Raw genomic sequence first — 22,080 nt, 5'->3', positions numbered from 1 at the left:
CATCATTAAACATTCAGGCAAATGGACAGAACTAGAAAAAAAATCACCCTGAGTGAGGTAACCCAGACCCAGAAAAATAAATATGGTATGCATTTGCTTATATGTGGACATCAAGTAAATGGTAACCAAGCTACAATCCGTAGACCCAGAGAGGTTAGATATAGATGGATAGTCTAGCAGGGACACATGGATCATTCTATGAGACAGAAGTAGAATAGATGTTATGGGTGGGACAGGAACAGGAGGATCAGGTGGGTGGGGGGAAGGGAGATAGGGTTGAGGGAGAGAATGAAGGGAGAGACAGACTTGAGGAGCATTTGAGGGATGATATGTAAACCTAGTGCAGTGGAAACTTCTTAAAATACATGAACGTGATCCTAATGAAGTCTTCTAATAAGGTAGAGTCTCAAGCGGCCATCTTTTGTCACCAAACAAGGCTTCCAGTGGTGTGACTAACTTGCTTTCAATTGAGTTATTGGCTAAGGGGGTTCTATGAAAATCCCCAAATAACCCAGGCTGTTGCTTAAGACAATGGATTGCTCTCCACAAACTGACATGGGGGGGGGGGGCATGGCTGAGGACAAGGCCCACACAACTCGTTGAACATTGAGAGGTCAAGCTAGAGCCTACACTGAGTCTTTACCCATATTTTCTAGTGCCTTTAGTGTGGGAAGGTACTGTGCAGGCTACCAAAGAGAAACATTAATACCAACCTAGCCACAAAACCTTTTTCCCACAATCTGTCTGCCTGCGAGATACGATAGGGCAACGGTGGCACAGGACTTGTGGGAGTGGTCAACCAATGTCTGATTTGACTTAAGGTCCACCCAATGAGATGAAAACCATACCCAAGAACCAGAGACTAGATATCCTGGAAACCTAGGATAAAACCAAATACTACTGGTCTAAAAAAAAATAAAAAATATCAATAAAATGGCTCCTAATGATATTCTGCTATACTCAAAGATCAGTACCATATTCAGTCATCAGCAGAGAAGCTTCTCCAGCAGCAGATGAGAACAGATGCAGAGACCAACAGACAGACAGGCATTATGTAGAGAGGGATTCTAAATGGGATGTCGCCATTAAATCTCTCCCCTCAGAGCTCAGTCAGCCCAAAAGAAGAGGTAGCAGAGAGTCTAAGAGCCAGAGGGGCTAAAGGACACAAAGAGAATATGGCCCTCTGAATCAATTAAGCAGGGCTCATATGAGCTCACAGAGCCTGGAGCAGCAAACACAGGGCCTACATGGGTCTGCCCCAGGTCCTCTGCGTATATATTACAGCTTTCAGCTTAGTATTTTATGGGACCCCTGAGTGTGTGAATGAGTGGGTTCTCTTGATTCTTGTGCCTACTCTTAGGACTCTTTCTCTTCTTTTGGCTTGTCTTGTCCAGACTCAGTGTGATGGTTTTTGTGTTATCTTATTACATTTTATTTTGTCATGCTTGGTTGTAATCTCTTAGAAGCCTGTTCTTCTCTAATTAGAGACAGAAAGGAATTGGATCTGGAGGAGAGGGGAGATAGGGAAGAACTGGAAGGAGTGGAGGGAGAGAAAACTATAAGAATAAAAACTAAAAAAATTTAAATTAAATTTAATTTTAAAAAGGAAGAAAGAAATTCACAGGTAAATAGTTGGAACTAGAAAAACTCATCCTGAGTGATGTAACCCAGATCCAGGAGGATAAATATGGTATGTTTTCACTTACATGTGGATATTAGCTATTAGGTCATTAACCACGAAGGAGCTACACTGGCTTACCTATAGGAAATGGAGGCCATTTTCTCCAATGAGTTTCTCATTTCCTCCTTCTCAGAGGACTTCAGTTTGTGTCAAGTTGGAAAACTACTAACCAGGACAAATAGCTTAAAGACTAAATGATAGCAACATTTAAAATATTTTAATATAGATGCATACACAAAAGAATCAAAACTTATGCACTATTTATTAAAATTTATGGCTGTCAACAACTACATTAAAAAGAAGTTATGTTTTTAATTAAGATAGATGGTTTCCTACAGTATATTTTGATTATAGTTTCCCATCACCCAACTGCGCCATGCCCCCAGATTCTTGCCACTTAAATCCACACCCTTTTTTTCTCTCCAGAAGAAAGTTTTTAAATGAGGACTCTAACTTTCCATGCTAAGAGAATATTTACATGTTGACAAAGTAGATAACTTGAATAAAATAAATTATCAAAATGAATTCACAAAGAAACACAAATTTTAAATAGAACTTAGAAGGGAATGAATGAGTATAACAAACTTCCAAAAGTCTAGTGCCAGAAAGCTTTGTTTTCCTCTTTTCCTTATGGGCCAGCTATTTATTTATGGCTCTGTCTTGTTATGCTGTCTTGTTTCTTTTGTTACTCTAAAATTCAGAGTTTCTGTATTTTACCAGGCTTCTATCTATTGTTTACTATTTTCCTTTCCTTCTTTTCCTCACTACTCATCTTTCAAAGTTAGGTTTCTACTGCTATAATAAAACACCACTGACCAACAACAATTTGAGGGGGAACAGGGTTTGGCTTATACATTTGGTCAGTCTATTATGAAGGAATTCAAAGGAGGAACCTGAAGGCAGGAACTGAAGCAGAGGCCATGGAGGAACACTGCTTACTGGCTTTTCCCCATGAAAAACAAAGTCCTAGGAAGACCCACAGGTGCACCAGCTAGCACTATGAAAACATGAAGCTTAAGATGGGGATATGTGTACTAGAGGGATGCCACAGAAAGGGCTATTGCACTTCTCAGCTACTCACTGGAGCAGTGGTAAGAAACTGGCTTAGGAATTTTTACAACGAAACCTCGTACCTAGGGAGAGCAAAAGACCTGCCTTTTAGTTTCTCAGGGCCTCTCTCCTTCCACGGCTGAAATAACCATCACCCTGGAAGTTTTACTCTAGTATGATACTGTTTGAAGTCTTAGTGAGAGCAACTAGGCAAGAGAAAGAAATAAAAGGATATGAGAATAGGAAGCCTATTTGCTGACAATATGATCCTATACTTAAAAGACCCTAAAGACTCCACCAGAAAACTCTTAGACTTGATAAATACATTCAGCAAACTTGCATAAACTCAACAGTTTTTTAAAGTGGTTTTTCTATACACAAACAAACAAACCAAAAAAAAAAAAAAAAAAACCATGGTTAGAAAGAAGTCAGGAAAATAGCTCCACTCACAATGGCCTTGCAAGGAGTGTTCAAAGGGTTACTGGAAATGAACCTAACCAAGATAGTGAAATAATTCTTCAATGACAACTTTAAAACCTTATAAGGAAAAAAACTGAAGAAGACATCTGTCTTAGTTAGGGTTGCTATTGCTGTGATGAAAACCTGACCAAGCCAGGTGGTGGTGGCACACGCCTTTAATCCCAGCACTTGGGAGGCAGAGCCAGGCAGATCTCTGTGAGTTCAAAGCCAGCCTGATCTACAGAGTGAAATCCAGGACAGGCACCAAAACTACACAGAGAAACCCTGTCTCAAAAAAAAAAACAAAAAAAAAAAAAAAGAAGAGAAAGGAAGGAAGGAAGGAAGGAAGGAAGGAAGGAAGGAAGGAAGGAAGGAAGGAAGAAAGAAAGAAAGAAAGAAAGAAAGAAAGAAAGAAAGAAAGAAAGAAAGAAAGAAAGAAAGAAAGAAAGAAAGAAAATTGAAAACCTGAGAAAAACCAGTTGGGGAGGAAAAGGTTTATTTGGCTTACACTTCCATATTGTTCCATGCTGTTCATCATCGAAGGAAGTTAGCACAGGAACTCAAACATGGTAGGAACCTGGAGGCAGAAGCTGAAACAGACACTATGGAGGGGTACTTCTTACTGGCTTGTTCCACATGGCTTGCTCAGCTTGCTTCCTTATAGAACCCAGGACCACCAACCCAAGGATAGCACCACCCACAACAGGCTGGGCCCTCCTCCATCAATCACTAATATAGAAAGTACTCTTCAGCTTTTCCTACAGCCTTATCTTATGTAGGCATTTTCTATATTGAGGTTTCATCCTCTCTGGTGACTTTATCTTATGTCAAGTTGGCATAAAACTATCCAGCCCAATATACCATATTCATGGAGAAGAACTAATATTATGAAAGTTGCCTTATTACCAAGAGATCTACAAATTCAACATAATCTCCATCAAAATTACAAGGACAACTTTTTAGATATATATAAAAAAGCAAGTCTAAAATTAATATTGAAACAAAAAATTACCTACAACAGTCAACACAATCTTGAGCCCCAAGGCTAAACATTGAGGCATCATGATAACTAATTTCTAACTATACCACAGGGCCACAGTAACAAAAACAGTGTATTATTGGGACAAACAGAGACCCATAGATCAATGGGATAGAATAGAAGAACTGGAATAACTCATACAATTACAACCATCTGATTCTCAATAATTGTGCCAAAACATACTTTAACAAAAGAGTCTTTTAAAAATTGGTTGCTGTGGGATGGTTTGTATGTCAAATGTGTTGCTGATTGGTCAATAAATAAATCACTGATTGGCCAGTGGCCAGGCAAGAAGTATAGGCGGGACAAGGAGGAGAATAAAGCTGGGAAGTGGAAGGCTGAATCAGAGAGACACTGCCAGCCGCTACGATGACAAACAGCATGTGAAGATGCCGGTAAGCCACGAGCCATGTGGCAAGGTATAGATTTATAGAAATGGATTAATTTAAGCTGTAAGAACAGTTAGCAAGAAGCCTGCCACGGCCATACAGTTTGTAACCAATATAAGTCTCTGTGTTTACTTGGTCGGGTCTGAGCAGCTGTGGGTCTGGCAGGTGAGAGAGATTTGTCCTGAGGTGGGCCAGGCAGGAAAACTCTAGCTACAAATGGCACCCAACGTGAGAAGCCTGCCACGGCCAGTTATCCCTGTGGTAACTTTTCTGATACCTCCTGCTTAAGGAAGAGCCGACATCAAAGGATCAAAAAGCGAAGTCGCTATGAACGCTTGGCTGCCACAAGCCAGTTAGCCAAATGGTGCCCAACGTGTTGGCAAGAGTTTCCACCTAAAACCTAAGAAAAAAGATTCTAAAACGGAGCTAAAAACAGCTCCTAGTTGTTTCTCTCAAGTTAGTGGCAGCCTGCGTGTTTGAGCTACTATGGCGGGTTCCTAGCATGTGCGCTCAACCTGCAGTATGGCGGGAATGAGGCCTCTGCAAGTGGCACATTAAGCTGTGTGGTAGATTTAGCCTTTGCTAGTACAAAACAAAAAAAAAAAAAGAGGTTTCTAGGCTATACACTGCTTTGATAGAAGCACAGACCCACTATTTCTAAGAGTTGATGGCTCCCAGAACTGGCGGAAAACGTACCACCGCCATGTTGGGAAGCTGAAGTGGGCGGAGCCAGCAGCCATAGCACCAGCACCGTTTCAGGCTTAGAAGGCTGCAGTTTAAAGCAATAGGCTCAAGCCAATATAAAAAATTAAGCCACGTAAAGATGGCTACCACACAGAGAATCTGGATTATGTTCTCTTTGATATTCGTAACTGAAGAAAAACATTTGATTACAAAAGCTGTTGAGTTATGCCAAAATGTATATTTTAAAGGTACCTTGACTTCAAAATTTGCATGTAAGGATATGTTGCTTTGGAAAGGAGGCTCTGCTTTTGTTTCTACAGAAAGCCAGAGGCTATGGATTTGTTCCAGATTAAGATACATCGGGTTTGACCAGCCAAGACCACCTGAAAGGTCTCCGATGACACCATGGCCCAGATGATCCAACATCCAGAACCATTTCAAGGCAACTGGCTCAGATGATACACCCTCATGGACTACTCCATAATCCTAAAATATTCTTTGTGTCCCCATAAAATACAGCGCCCCCCTCCAGCAGGAAGTAGTAAGAGAAGCTACGCCCAAATTCCCAAATATACCAAACTGACTTTGGAGATGTGTAAAGGTTAAAATCTTCCTTTTTTAAGAAAAGAAAAGGGGAAGTGCTGTGGGATGGTTTGTATGTCAAATGTGTCGCTGATTGGTCAATAAATAAATCACTGATTGGCCAGTGGCCAGGCAAGAAGTATAGGCAGGACTAACAGAGAGGAGAATTGAGAGAACAGGAAGCTGGGTGAGAGAGACACTGCCAGCTGCCATCAGGACAAGGAAGATGTAAAGTACCAGTAAGCCACAAGCCACATGGCAAGGTATAGATTTATAGAAATGGATTAATTTAAGCAGTAAGAACAGTTAGCAAGAAGCCTGCCACGGCCATACAGTTTGTAAGCAATATAAGTCTCTGTGTTTACTTGGTCGGGTCTGAGCAGCTGTGGGTCTGGCAGGTGAGAGAGATTTGTCCTGAGGTGGGCCAGGCAGAAAAACTCTAGCTACAATTGGTGCTAGAAAAACTACATGTAAAAGAAGAAACTAATCCCTATTTCTTGCCTTGTACAAAATTAATTCAAAGTGAGCCAAAAACTTAAGATCTAAAACTAGTAGAGAAAAACATACAGATAATACTTCAAGATCTAGGCATAGACAATAAATACAACACCACAGCTTGGAAAATAAGAGCCAGAACTGATAAAGAAGATATGGTAACATTTAAAAGCTTGTATGCATTTAGAAGAATGACAGTAGGTCTGTAGCTATCACTCTGCACAAAACTCAATTCCAAACGGATCAAGAACCTCAACATAAAACCAGACACCCCGAATCTGATGGAAGAGAAAGTAGGAAACAGTATTGAATTCATTGGCACAGGAAAGGTCTTTCTGAACAGGACACCAATAGCACAAGCACTAAGACCAACAATTAATAAATGGGACCTCATGAAGCTGAAAGGTTTCTGTACATCAAAGGACATCATTTAGGCAAAGCAGCAGCCTAAAAATGGGGAAAAATATTTACCAATTATATATATATATATATATATATATATATATATATATATATATATATGACAAAGAATTAGTATCAAGAGTATCAAAGAACTTAACTGAAGCCAGGCCGTAGTGGTGCATGCCTCTAATCCCAGCACTCAGGAGGCAAAAGCAGGCAGATCTCTTGAGTTCAAGGTAGCCTGGTCTGCAGAGCAAGTTCTAGGACAGCCAGGGATACACAGAAAAACCCTATCTTGAAAAAAAATTAAATTTTATATATATACTGAACATCAAGAAAACAAATAACCCAATTCAAAAAAATGGGGTATATAAGTAAACCCAGAGTTCTCAAAAGGTAAACCACAAATGGCCGAGAAAAACTTTTGAAAAATGTTCAACATCCTCAGCCATCAAGAAAATGCAAATTAAAACTACCTGGAGATTTCATCTTACCCCAGTCAGAATGACTAAGATTAATAAACAAATGACAGCATATGCTAGCAAAGACACAAGGAAAGGAGAACACTTCTCATTGCTGGTGAGAGTATAAACTCATACAGCCTCTATAGAAAACAAATATAGAGGTTATCAAAAAGGTAAAAATAGATCTACTACAAGATCCAGCTATATCACTCCTGGGTAAAAGATTCTCTATCTTACTATAGAGACACTTGCTCATCCATGTTCACTGCTGCTCTATTCATAATAGCCAGAAATTGAAAACAGCCTAGACACCCATCAACTGATGAATGGATAATGGAAACGTAGTACATTTACACAATAGAGCTGTTAAGAAAAATGAAATTTTCAGGTAAATGGATGGAGCTAGAAACAATCATCCTGTGTAAGTTAACCCAGACCCAGAAAACAAACACTGCATGCTTTCTTTTACACGTGTTAGCTTTCAGCCTTGGATACATGTGCTTCATTTAGAATATTTACACAGGCTAGGTATGTGGTGAGGGACTAGTGGGAAGGAGAGGATTTTTGAAAAAGGGGGAGACAGAATAATGTTAGAAAGAGATAGAGTGGAAACTTGAATAGGAGTATTAAATGGGGGGCAAGGAAGGGCTGGGTAAAGGAGGGACTATGAGAACGGACAACTAACAAATGCAGGCCTTTTGAAAAGCCACATGAAAACTTATGAAGCTTCCATATATAAATATGGAATTTAAATGGAGTTACAATATAATGAGGAAGACAATGTCCCAATAGGCATTATACACTAAGTAAAGCCTCCAGTACTAGGATGGGTTACATATTCTTGAGTCATTGGCCAAAGGGTTTCCAGAGCTGCCACCCAAGAACATCACATGCCAATGCTACTGGTTATCAGAACCTGATGGCACAATTCTATTATTGAAGAGACCACATACTTATGTCATTGGAGAAATGGAGCCATGTCCAACAAAAAGCTTTACTCTTGCTGACTAACATCCATAGTGATGTTACTATATACATTACCAGATAAGAAATCACCAATCTCACACAGCCACAAACCCTGTGAGATATGAGAATGCAGGTAGGTACCTGCAAGACAGAGTATTGCAACAGTGGCACAAAGGTTATGGTAATAACCAATCACTTTTTAAATGGATATAAGGCCCATTCCATGAGATAGAACCCATACCTGACATATTAATGAGGCCAAGACCTTCAATGAGATAGACCATTGTCCATTGGGGAAAACCTACTACTATTACTCTAATAAAGGAACATTGCAATAAAATAACTCCTAATGAACTATTCCTACACCCATGTGCACTGTTCAGCCTTCATTAGAGAGGCTTTTTCTTGTAGTAGATGGTAATTAACAGAGACCACAGAATAAGAAACACCAGAATGTTAGGCTCTAAATGGGCTGCCTTTATCAAACCCCTCCCCCCATCAAGTCTCATGATCTATGCAGAAGAGGAAGCAGAAAGATTGTAAGAACCAGAAGTGGTGGATGACTCCAAGGAAACTGTGTTTTCCAGATACAACAGGGCTGATGCATGTTGCGGAACAGAATACTTGTTTAACTATGTAAAGATGTGCTGCTGTTTCACCTTGCATGCCTAAAGCACCTGATTGGTCTAATAAAAAGCTGAACAGCCAATAGCTAAGGAGAGAAGGGTTGGTTGGACTGGTGGGCAGAAAGAAAAGGGGAGCCAGCCAGCCAGACACGGAAGAAGCAGGAAAGCAGGATGGACAATATGTAGATGAGATAAACGAGCCCGGGGCAGCACATAGATTAATAGAAATGGGTTACTTAAGTTAAAAACAAGCTAGCTAGAAACAAGCCTAAGCTAAGGCTGAGCATGTCTCCATGTCATGATTTGGGGGCTGACAGTAAAAGAAAGCCTGCTACAGATGCATACATGAACTCACAGAGACTGTGACAGCATGCCCAGGATCTGCACAATATCAAGCCATACAAAATCCCAGCATGAAGAAATAAAGTGGACACAAAGTTCCACCCATAGCCAAGATGCTATCTGCAGTTTATATCCCCTAAAAGAGGGAAAAATCAGTTTTCTCCAATGGAGTAACACTAGGTACACTGCAAGGCAGTCTTCATCCTCAGGAGTAGTTGACCAACACAAACTTAGCTCCATGTTTTTTTACATGCTTTTTTGTGTGTTTGGTTGGTTGGTTGGTTGGTTGGTTGGATTTGATTTGGTTTGGAGTTTGTTTTCTTTTTGGTTGTTGTTTGAGAGAGGAAAAACAACATGAAGCTGGATGGTAGAAATGGGGAATATCTGGGAGGAGTTAAGAGAGGGAAGAGAATATGATCAAAATATATTGTATGAAATTTTTAAAACTAAAAAAAAATTGCTAAACCTTATGCACAGCAACAGAAATAACTGAGTGAAAATATAGACTACAGAATAGGATAAAATCTCTGCCAGCTATACATCTGGCAACAGTTTAATATGCAGAATATACAAAGAACTCAACTCAGAACATTAAATAGCAAAAGAACAAATAATCTAATCAGTAAACAAGCAAGTGAGTTGAACTTATACTTCTCACCAGAAATGCAAAAGGCCAATAAATACACAAAAAAAAGTTCATATCTTTGGCAGTAAAGGAAACAGAAATAAAAATTAAATTGATGCCAGTTAGAATGCCTACTATCAAGACAAATATTACATACTGAAAAGAACCGGGGAGTGAAAGGGAGAAACCATTTACATTGTTGGTAGGAATGTAAGTTAGTCCAGACACTATTGAAATGTAATATACCAATATAATGGAATAATGTTCTCCCACAAAAAGAAATGAACCATTAATACACTCCCCAGGTAGCTGAAATTTGACAAAAATATGCCAAATGAAAAAAGCCAGACAACAAGGGTCATATATTGTATGGTTGTATTTATTTCAACTATCCAGAATAGAAAAATCAAAGAGATAGAAAATAGACAAATGTTTGTCAAAGTAGATGAAGGATATGCAAGAAATAATTGCTTTGTGAACAAGGCATTTATTTCAAGGTGATTTAAATGTCATACAATTAGTTAATATGATCATTGTACAACAGTGTTAATGTATTCAAATCAACAGACTGCACTGTAAGGTTTATGTGTTATGACTATTTGTGTGTCTGTGTTGGATTCCATAGAGCTGAAGTTATGGGTGGTTGTAAGCTGCCTAATGTGGGCACTCATGGCCTCTCCTCAAGAGCAGCAAGGGTTCTTAAACACTGAGCCATCTCTCTAGCACCTGAATTATACATTATGCATTTTAAATGGTTAAAATGATTAACTTTTTTGTAGATGAAAAGCTCAATAGATATAGATTTTCCAAAATATAAAGCCAGCTAGGAATTCAACTCAATAGAGAAATGAATGTATCTCAAAAATGTACATCATGAAACATTGTAATGACTCCTTCTTGTTTTCCTTTTTCTTAACACCAACCCTAAAATTGATCCCCTAAGAATATCAATAAAAAATTAACTTCTGACCTGCATCATAAATTCACATCACCAGGCATAGGAACACATGCCTATAATCTCAGCAATTGAGAGATTGAGGCAGGAGGATGGTGAACTTGAGTCTAATCTATACTACAAATCAAGACCTTATTTCAAAAAAAAGGCCTCAATAAATACATGGTTTTTAATTTTATCATTTTTAATTATATGTTTGCATGTGGGTATGTGCACATGAGTGTTCATGCTTGCAGGGGCCAGAGGCATCAGAATCCCCTGGAGCTGGAGGTACAGGCAGTTGTGAACCACCTGTTATAGGTGCTGGGAATCAAACTCAGGTTTTCTGAAAGAGCACTATTAATGGCTGAGCCATCTCTCCAACCCAATAAATATATGTTTTAAAATAATCAAAATTATTCTTTGGAAAAAAATAGTTGTTCCTGTCAAAGACTGGCTCCAGGATGAGACATTGGCCTACTCGAGACATAAACTTCAGGATGCCAATTCCCCACCCGAGTGATGCAGTGTTTGTATAGAACTTAGATTACCTTCCCATGTCTTTTGTGTTATTTCTCTTGTTGCTGCTAGGTACTGAACTCAATCTTCATGCATGCTAAACGCACAGTCTACCAAAGAGTGGCCATCTCACTTCCTCCCACATTTTTTTAATCATCTCTAGGTTATATCTACCTAAAGCAACGAAAATGCAATAGAATTCCACTATAGTTATTATCTGTGCTGTTTGAGAAGAAAGCAAGTCTCCACATGTTTAATTAGCGCAGGCATATTTCTTTTCCAAGATCTGAGAAGGAGTGGCTAGAGAAATAGTGCCGTTAGTAAAGTGTCTGTTCTACACGCACAGGGGTCTGATTCCAGATCACCGACCACACCTACAAGCTAGGATTGGTGGTTCACATACAAAATAACAATGGGGAAGACAGGTCGGCCAGTTCCCTGGAGTTCACTGGCCAGGTAGGCTAGCTGAACCAATGAGCTCCAGGCTGAGTGAGAGACCCTGTTTCAAAGAATAAGGTGGACAGAGACTGAGGAAGACACCTGACACCAACCTCTAGCCTCCACATGCATGCATACACACATGTCCACATGACACATGTACATACAGAGAGAGAGAGAGAGAGAGAGAGAGAGAGAGAGAGAGAGAGAGAGAGAGAGAGAGAATCTGTACTTAGTTAAAACTACAGGTGTAAAACTGCTAAGTATCAAGAACCAACTGTGTACATGCTTCTCCCTCTTTTCTTTTAAATTAAAAACTATGTTATTAGTGTATGTGCACATGTACACATATGTGTGTTTGCCTGGTGAGGGGAAGCAGTAGTAATGGTGGTGGTCAGAGGACAACTTCTGGGATTCAGTTCTCTCCTTCCATCCAAGCTTTAGAGATAAGCTCAGGTCATCAGGCTTGAGCAGCAAGTGCCAACTCGCTGGCCCTGCATGTGCTTTTAAAAAAAAGTGATTATTTTTCTTATTTAATACCAGCATCAGTCCCAAGTGGGATTAAAAAATAGTAGATAGATAATCGCTTTATACAATATGGTTTTAGATTCTGAAAAGTTTAATGGAGTGTGTCAAGTTTAGGAATTAGCAAATATCATTAAAATGTTTTAAAATGCAGAAATATGTTCATGGAAACAAATTATTTACTATATTAGAAGTAATATTTAAATTCATTTTGTCAACTTATAGTTAGTTTTATTCTATAATAACTGATACTCTTAAGCCATGTGTTAAAGGCAGTAAATAAAGCTATACCATACAGTCTCCAAAAACACGAGAAAAATACCTGTGTGGCACACTGTGACCTAAGGACAGGTATGGCTACCTCTCTGAGAGCTTCAAGACCCTCTTGTCAACCAATCATTCTCATGCAGAACTTCACAAAAAAAGATAACTATCCCTAATTATCAGTAGTCTTTTGTAAATCTTTACTTCAAGCTTGAAAAGTAACTGACAAGTTAAACACCACTGCATTATTAGCCAAAGCCAAAAATCAAAATAGTTATCTATGGCTTCTGAAGTAGGAGGCATCAGACCAGTGCTGCAGACATTCTTCTTTTGTGTGACAAAAAGAAAAAAACAACTGAAGAACTGTGTGACTATAGTTGTCCTGTTACCTTTAGTCTTATTATATTCAAATAGACACTTTCCATTTGCATAAGGACAGGGTCTAATATTTGCACTTTACGTTGACAATGGCTTTCCCTGGAATCTACATCAATTGGACAAGTTAGGCTCTACCTAACATTTCTCTTCCATCTGGAGAGCTGAACAATTAGATTTCAAAGTCAACGCTAACTATATAAGGGGCATGCTATACATATGACATTTCCATCCTAAGACACAGCAGATAAAAATATCTAAGACACACTTTGCTGAAAATCTAAATTTCAGATCTGAAGCACACACCTACTTGGTGTGAGTATTAAACTATACTACTGGCTAAACTCTCTGGGGAAAGAAAGAGACCACGGTTTAAAGAATCCTAAATGAAAATAGAACTCAGACTACTAGATTTTTCCAGAATATTTTTAGTGATTTAAAAATGTCATTTTCAAAACTTCAAAGAATACAGATTAGTGTTTTTTAAGTGTTAAAATGTATTAAAATATTAGCTCATTATTTTTTCTTTTTTTGTTTTGTTTTTGTTTTTTGTTGTTGTCCTTGTTGTTTTTTGAGGCAGGGTTTCTCTTTGTGGCCCTGGCTGTCCTGGCACTCTTGCTGTAGACCAGGCTGGCCTGAAACTCACAGAGATCCACCTGCCTCTGCCTCCTGAGTGCTGGAGTTAAAGGCGTGCACCACCACCCCCTGGCTAATTCGCTATTATTTTATTTCTTTAAAAGCATTAGTTATAGGAAGGGACAAATATGAGGCCTGTATGGGTCTGAGCTATGTCCGCTGCATATGTTATGGCTGAGTAGCTTTGTGTTCTTGTGGGACTCCCAACAATGGGAATGGGGAGTATCTCTGACTCTTTTGCCTGCTCTTGGGAACCTTTTCCTCCTAGTAGGTTGCCATGTCCAGCCATGATATGAGGGTTTGTGCCTAATCCTACTGTATCTTGTTAGGCTATGTTTGGATATCCCTGGAAGGCCTGCCTTGTTTTGTTTTTGTTGTTGTTGTTTTTAAGGGAAATACAAGGAGGTCAGGATGTAACATATGAGAGAAGAATTTTAAGTATTAATTTTAGGTTTTTAAAATTCTTGTCATTCATTACTTCCATATATCTTAAAAGTATTAGATATCTGCATTTCCAAAATAATGTCAGTTAGATAATAACACAAATATGTAAATAATATTACTTTTAAATAATGAGGGGCTGCCAAGATGACTTGGTGGACAAAAGCACTTGTCACCAAGCCTGATGATCCAAGTTTAATCCTCAGAACCCAGAGTGGAAAGAAAGAAATAACTTCCACAAGTTGCTTTCTAGCCTCCATAAGTGTACCATGTGAGTGTGTGCATACACACACACACACACACACACACACACACACACACACACACAGTACATGAATAAACAAATAAGTGTAAAGAATTCTTGATGAAATAATGACCATATCTTTTACTCAAAGTGCTTACACAATGAATAGCTAACAACTTTTTACTAATGTAACACATTTGTGCTGCTAATTACTACATATTAAGTCATAGTTTATAATATGAAAGCAATCAGTTCTGAAAATAATAGGTTGTTAAATGGATTTTTCATTTTAAGAATACATTCATATAAGTAAGAAATTTCCATTTGAATAACTTATTATCTAGCGAGGGTACACAACTATTGCCAATATATCCTCTCTCTCCATGTGTACATACATGGACAGTTGTTTGACAACAGTCCAATATTGTGTCAGGTGAGAATGGTGGTGGCCTATGGACCACTCAATAAAGACCACAAATAACTGCAGTGCATTTAGACCAGTTTGGAGAAAACGTAATTTTCATAGTTTTACCAAGTACCTAAAATGAGTTCTAGAAAACAAATGACAATATAGTACATAGTCATTTCCAAAGTATGTTTTTGCTAATTTACTTTAAAAGATGGTCAAAAATAATTAAACTACTTTGCACTTAATAAAATAATGACTAGAATAATCAGAGCAGAAATTGAATGATTTTAAAAATTTGTAATACCTTATGAAGCATGTTTTCTACTGTTCTCATGTGATTAGCAACACATTCTTTGTCTCTAGAAAAAAGAAAGAAAATATTAAGTGTGAGTATAACCCAAGTCTTCTTATATTTGTTTCCATTTTAGTCACTAATCCTAGCTGTCTCTGATCTCCCTTTAAAAGCATAGCACTTGATGCTGGGGAGGTGGCCTGGTGAATGAAGTGCTTGCTGGCAAATGTGACAGGGTCCAGATCCCCAGCACACAATGGGAAGCCATGGCAGCCAGGCTATAATCCCAGTCTTCACAAGGCAGACACAGTCTCCCAGAGCAAATTGGCTAGCATGACTAGAGGAAACTGGTGAGCTCCAAGCTCTGTGAGAACCTTGTTTCAACAAATAGAGTCGGGGCCAATCACAAAAGAGATTCAATGTCAACTTATGGCCGTCATACGCACCACACACACACACACACACACACACACACACACACACACACACACACCAAACACATGTGAAAAAAGTGTAAAACATAACCATAGCCACTAATACATATACACTTATTTCTTGTGCTCACTTGTCCTAAACTGCAGGAAAGAAATCAAAAGTTAAAAGAATGGAAAAGATAAAGAAACCATGATTACATTATTCATTATTCACAATTTAAAATTGTCTGAAAAAATAAGACATTCTTTAAATCATATTGGTAGCAAAATACTCTAAGTGGTGATGCTGTGTAAAATATTATCACCTAGCCAGGCGGCAGTGGCACATGCCTTTAATCCCAGCACTTGGGAGGCAGAGCCAGATGGATCTCTGTGAGTTCAAGGCCAGCCTGGTCTATAGAGCGAGATCCAGGACAGGCACCAAAACTACACAGAGAAATCCTGTCTCAAAAAAACAAAAAACTAATAATAATATCGCCTATCTTCGCAGTCCCTTCATGCAGCCACAATGAAATTCAATCCTCTGTGACCGACAACACTTGTACAGTTACAAGTTCACTTCTTAGCCTGTGTATTTAATTCAGCTTTCATCATGAAATCAAACTCTGAGTGAAAATGCTAAAGACTAGATTTTAATAGCAATGTGGGAATGGGAAATGTAAATGATATAGTGACATCCCAGGTTTTAATCAGTCTCCTTTAGTTGTATAAGATCCCATGCCAATGGAAACAAGCCATAGACACCTGAATCCTGAGTTAAGCACAGCACTGTAAAAACACAACAGAAATCCAGAGGTTTTACAACCCTGTCCCCACACACCTAAGAACCCCAGTGTACTGTGAGACTCAGGGTTAACTGCCTAGTCTTTCTTCACTCAATGTGAGGAGACAGAGAAGATGGCAAAAAATCTGAGTTAGCCAAACATATTTTTAGAAATAAAAGCTATATATATTTAATATGGAGCTGCAATGTTATATAACTGCACAATTAAAAAAAAAACTATTGGTGGTTATCCAAGCAAGCCAATATTTGTACTTTGGAATTCATTGTCTCGTCTTGCATAGGTGATGTCATCAACCCAGAAGCAATAGTGACTGCTGTTCTAAGACTGCAGATGCCTACTCCATGATTTACAGGCTTATCCCTGCAGTTTATAGAGTATAGTCACAATTCATAGTTTGTATCTAACAGGAGTCTGTCTCAAAAACTTTTAATTAATGTTTTTTCATTTTCATGAATTAAAAACTCCAAAAAAAAAACTCCAAACAGAACAGTGAATCAATTAGAATCACATGTTTCTTTAATTCTTTTCATTATGCTGTTGAACAATAGCCTGTCTTAAATTAGTTCATAAACCTTGTTATAGGGAACAATAAAAAGCTTAAGAGAACTGTTGAACTTCAAAGTGTATGTATGTCCACTTGTTACATGGTAATGGGATAAAACATTGTCTACATTTACACAGCTGTCCACATTGAAATGGTATTTTTCTATTAAACATACTATAGCTTATACATATATAAGCTTAAATGGATTCCCATGATCAACCTGTTTTAGCTGCATTTTAAGGCTATGATGCACGTGTTAATTGTATATCAACATCTCCTCATGGAAATATTACTTGTAATATCAGTAGACTCTACAAAGGAAAATCTGGGGTGGAGTCAGTGGAGAAGAAGGTGATAAAGAATAAATAATAGAAACAAATAACATACCTATGTGAAACTTAAATAAACAATCTTACGTTCCACATTAATGAAAACGTGGTTGCAAACGTGTAATACCAACACTGAGCACCAGATATGCATAATTTGAGGCTATATAACAGAAGCATATGCTTTCTGAGGCTTCTCTATAAAATATACACTTAGTGTGTTAAGAGTTTTCTTTTTGAGGGTATATCAGAGAATTTCAAAGACAGACAGCTGCACTTTTGTTTTCTAGCACTGTATTATCCAGGGCTAAAACCCAGAGCATGAAAGTAAGAATTGATCTTTTGTCTGTTTTAAGTGATCTCCCCACGGTCCAGACGCTCACTTGGCTGCCATGCGGAGGGCACTCTCGGCATCATGGATGTTCTCCTCCAGTCGACGCTTGTCCTGCTCCAGCTGGGTAAGATGTCTATTGAGCTGACGTAGAGATTGATCTTTCCTTCTCAGCTCCATCTTTGCCTCGGAGAGACTCTGCGAGCAGACAGAAAACAGAGCTACTTGTCAGTCCTGATAATTAACTTCAATTTATGCCATAGGCTATTAGACAGAGAAGAACACAGCCTGACTGAGAAGGAGAGCTGGGTCATTACACAGCAAGGTTTAACAAACTTTCTGCAAAATTTTACATACCTGCTAATTAGAAATGAGAACTACACCATTCTGAGAAATATTTGGCTACAAAATGCAACTCTATTTTATTGTGCAAAGTAAAACAAACAAACCGTATTATTACTAAAAATTTCTTATTACAGAAATCTGAAGTCATAAATGCTTGCTTTTAATGATGAAAAGTAAAGAATTGATGGGACAAAGCACATGATGGTTAGATTCTATTTAACTCTTGACATAACTAAGAGCTTTCAGATTCCCCCAGGAGTGCGTGGGTGAAGGAAGGAAACCAGAGGAAATGGTGAGCTCATTTTTTTTTTTTATAAACGGTGGGCTCATGTTTTTATAACTCTGTCTGTGACAGATTGTTCTACACATTCCAGTAAACAAATGGGACTCAGAAATAATTTTTATTTGCTTCCTAACAAATAACTTCCACATCAAAGACAACTACATAAGTATGATCACCATGTTCTAACTAACGAGACACTCAATACTGGTGTTCATAATGATTTAGGGTTTACAAATGTTTCCTAATGACAGAAATTACAAACTGTGGATTCAGAGTTCTTTAAACATCAACTTAGCACAGGAATTCCAGCATGCAATTGCACAGCTTTTTTAAAGGGTTGAGGGAGAAAGTATTAGAATCAGAAACAATTTTAAGGAGTATTTTCTAGACCACATTTAAAATTCTAGGTTGTAAAATGGTATAGGAATCAAATGATCCCCTGATCACCAAAAATCTGTTCATCCTTTGCCTTCTAAAATTTCGAAAATAAGCTTATTGAATAGATTTTACAATTAAATTTGTTGACCAGTCAGCCAAACAGCTGACTGCACACACTTCTGCTTTATTCCTTTTGCTACTTTAGCCACATGTGAATATCCACAGCTGGGTTTCACAACTCCCATGAAGAAGTGATACATTCAGTTTCATGTCTGAAATTCTCTTCTTAATGTAGTCACAAAGATATTATAAATCTAAGCCACTTATGTGAGCTAAAGCAATTCACCCCAAATGACAAGAAATTTAAAGCAATCCAGTCAAATCAGGTGTTTAAAAATGCTGCAAGCTTTTATATTCAGTAATTCACTTTCAGTCAACCAATAACTTCACATAGCATCAAGCATCAAAACATAAGTAAAAAGCAACAACGGTTATGTGTTAGATACTTAAATTTATTTTCAAACTTTAATATTAATGGACCTTTAAGAATACCCCAAAGTTGATCAATGGGTACTGCATGATAGTTACATAGAAGTTCCAGTGGGCTACTGTGCAGGAAGGTGACCATAAGTAAAAGCAATATAGCATATATTTTTAAAAGCTAAAAAATGAGTTGAATATTTTTCCCTACAAAGAAATGATAAGTATTTGGAAGACAGATGTGTTTGATATGATTTAAGCATTACATAATGTATAAATGTATTGAAACATTATATATTATTATAGAAGTTGTGTCTTTATTTTTGATGTTAAAAAATTAATTTATCTTAAAATTTTGAAAAAGAATGTTTTGCCAAGGAAATATTCAAAAAATGTTTAAAGACAACAAAGAACAGATTTTTTTAAAAACCATTCCAATTCTAGTAATTTTGTTAAGATACTTAAAGGCATTGAACTATCAAGAGATTCTTTGTTTAAAAAACAAAAGCTATTTGGTTTAAACTTATTATTTCTGATCTATCCCAAGCAATTAAAAAAAGGCCACTTTTCTACCACCAGCTAGCATAAAGCTTTAACTCTTCTTCCAAAGGAAATGATAAATGTTTGCTAATCCATTAAGTCTGCCTTGCTCAGTAAGTCCTAAGACTGGAGTGCCCACTTGTGAAGGGGCTGTCTGGGCTTTAACATACTGTTTCCAGCCTGGCTTGTCCAATCTGAGCTCATCCGTTTGCTTCATTTTCAAACACAATGGTCTGTTCAGCAATCTATGTTATACACTGACAGAAGACAGAACCCAGCATCAGTGCTTTCTATACCAACTGTCTCCTGGCTGTGCTTTCCAGTTCATCTCTTAAGAGCTAGGACAGGCCATCAGACCCCTCAAAGCATATAAAGGTATGGAAAAGAAACACAAAGTTACAGAGATCCTTGCATGTGAAAATAAAAACATAAAAGTTTTTTAAATAGAACACTGTTGTTTTACTTTTAGGCATAGAATTCTTGTTTTAAAGGGTTGGGGGACCTAACCAAGGAATGTATAAATATCAATGGGCCCTAAAGTTCATGCAAATGTGTGTAAAAGACAAAATTATAGAAAGTGGATCAAAAATGTCTTCTTAACATTAACCTTTCTGATCAAAAATTGTGATCCTTTTAAAAATTCTGAGGTTCAGTTAAAGAAAACTAATTTTATATATACTATATACTTGCATATAAATCTATCTCACATGTAAAATACACACCCTACTTGTGAATTTTTAAGTTGTGCTTTTCTCTTCTCTTGTTCAGATTCCCTAATTAAAACCCACAATAAATTTTATGGACTCTAATATTTCCAGCTGAATGACTGGAACCAAGAGGGTGTGCCTCTGGGCAGCAAGGCAACAGTGATAAGCAGCAGGTTAGCCACTAATTTCTCAACCAGGGTAGATTGTGAAAGTGTGATGTTCTGATATCCAAGAAACTGTTCAGGAGAGAATAGGATAAATCAAGTTTAATAACTCTGCTCCTAATTGTTCCCCCAATGCTCAACTCTAATTACTTGGAGAACTCTCCTGACTGTCACCTGATATTAAGTTGTTGGAGGCTGAGCCTGGAACAGCGAGATAATCAATAAACATTTAGTGGGGAAAAGAATGAAGATCCTGTTAAGCAGTGGGAACCTGCAGCACCCAAAGCCCTTCTGCTCATGAGAAAACCTATGGGACAGCCAGAGTGATTGCAAAGCAATAATCCAAAGCGCTGTTTTTAGGCCTTGAGGCCTTTAGGCAACAGTGCATTGGAGGAAAAAAGGTTAACACGGTCACCCTAATTACAGCCCACTCTCACATACTTCATATATAAGCGAAGACAAGCCAATTAGGTAGAAAGGAAGATAAGGGAAGTTTTATTTGTATACTAATTAAACCCCTGATGAAATTAAAGGAAAAACATACAGCTCTGTAATTGTGTCTGAGAAAGGTCACTCCGGGTTCAGTTATCAGAACGGCACAGCCTTGAGATACTTCACTTAATCCACAATACAGCCCTCATTTTGTACTCAGGTCTTAATATTTACAAAAAAAGAGAAGGAAAGAAAGAAAAGAAAAGAAAACTCAAAGCCTGATACTGAACTTATCTTTAAATGGTGTTGTGAACAGTTTGAGCTGTTAGAAAGTTAATGCTACATATTATAATAAGAGTCTTTTAAAAGAGAAAAATATTCCACTGACCCAAGAACTCATGTGTCAATACTTTCAAAAATTTTACTTTTCATTTTAAATCCAAAAATGCTTGAAAGCAAATTTTTAAAATTATATCCCATCTACCACATATCTTTATGGTATTTCTTTTCAGTTACTACTTACCTTAATGTATACCTCTCATGATCCAGGAGGGGAAAAGCAAATGCTTCTAGTAAAATACTATTGCAAAAAGGTATTTACACCTGACTAGTTCCCTAAATTAGTCACGAAAAAATGATTTACTAGTAATAAGAGTTAGCAAAGCACAGGATGGACACAAAGAGAAGAGATACTACGGAAGATTTGGGGATAAATATATGGCTGGGATATTAAACACCTCACGCATTTTTAAATAATTTTACTTATGGCTTCTGAAGTTTCTGTAATAAACATATTACTACTGACTAAAAACACAAATTATTTTAAGCCATTCATAATTTTGTAATTCTAAATCTTTAAATGTTTGTTAATGCTAATAATTTCTTTAATTATTACTACAAATTGAAATTATATAGTTTTGCCCTAATAACACATTTTGTGTAGTGAAAACAGATATATTGAGACATAATTCACGTGTCACTCAATTAATTTTTGTATAATTTATGAGGGTTTGGTATGTTCACAGAGATCAGCAGCCATCACCAATGTAAGTCATTTTCTTTATACTCTTTCTTTGAAGAAAATCTTTTTTAAAATGTGCTTTAAATATAATATGTCTAGTTATTTCAGCAAACTCTAATTTAAAGATACACAAAATATATAAGGTTTATAATTTTGGTAAGTGATTTTAAAACCTAAAAATTTAGCAGGGCAGTGGTGGCACACGCCTTTAATCCCAGCACTCAGGAGGCACTGGCAGACAAGATCTTTTTCAAGGCCAGCCTGGTCTACAGAGTGAGTTCCAGGACAGCCAGTGTTACACAAAGAAACCTTGTCTCAAAACAACAACAACAACAACAACAAAAGATTTCATAAAATGAATTCCCTGAATCAGAGTATTTGATTAATAGTTGTACAGCACAAAAGTTAAAGTTATCTGTATGTTGTACA

General features: G+C 37.5%; 1 protein-coding gene across 4 annotated transcripts in view; it reads right to left on the bottom strand.

Annotated features, from left to right (window-relative positions):
• The window catches only part of Ccdc171 (coiled-coil domain containing 171), a 257,585-nt gene that overhangs the window by 47,369 nt on the left and 188,136 nt on the right, over window positions 1-22,080 (bottom strand). For all 4 annotated transcript variants that reach the window (XM_059254493.1, XM_059254492.1, XM_059254495.1 and 1 more), the window contains 2 exons: window positions 17,354-17,499; window positions 14,894-14,948 (listed from right to left, as the gene is read on the bottom strand). In XM_059254493.1, coding sequence (XP_059110476.1) covers window positions 14,894-14,948; window positions 17,354-17,499 — 201 coding nt within the window. The remainder of the gene's footprint in view (window positions 1-14,893; window positions 14,949-17,353; window positions 17,500-22,080) is intronic.

Source organism: Peromyscus eremicus, chromosome 2 (genome assembly GCF_949786415.1).
Source record: "Peromyscus eremicus chromosome 2, PerEre_H2_v1, whole genome shotgun sequence".
Taxonomy (NCBI): domain Eukaryota; kingdom Metazoa; phylum Chordata; class Mammalia; order Rodentia; family Cricetidae; genus Peromyscus; species Peromyscus eremicus.
Note: the sequence above shows the minus strand (reverse complement) of the source record. Positions and strands in the feature narration are given on the sequence as shown.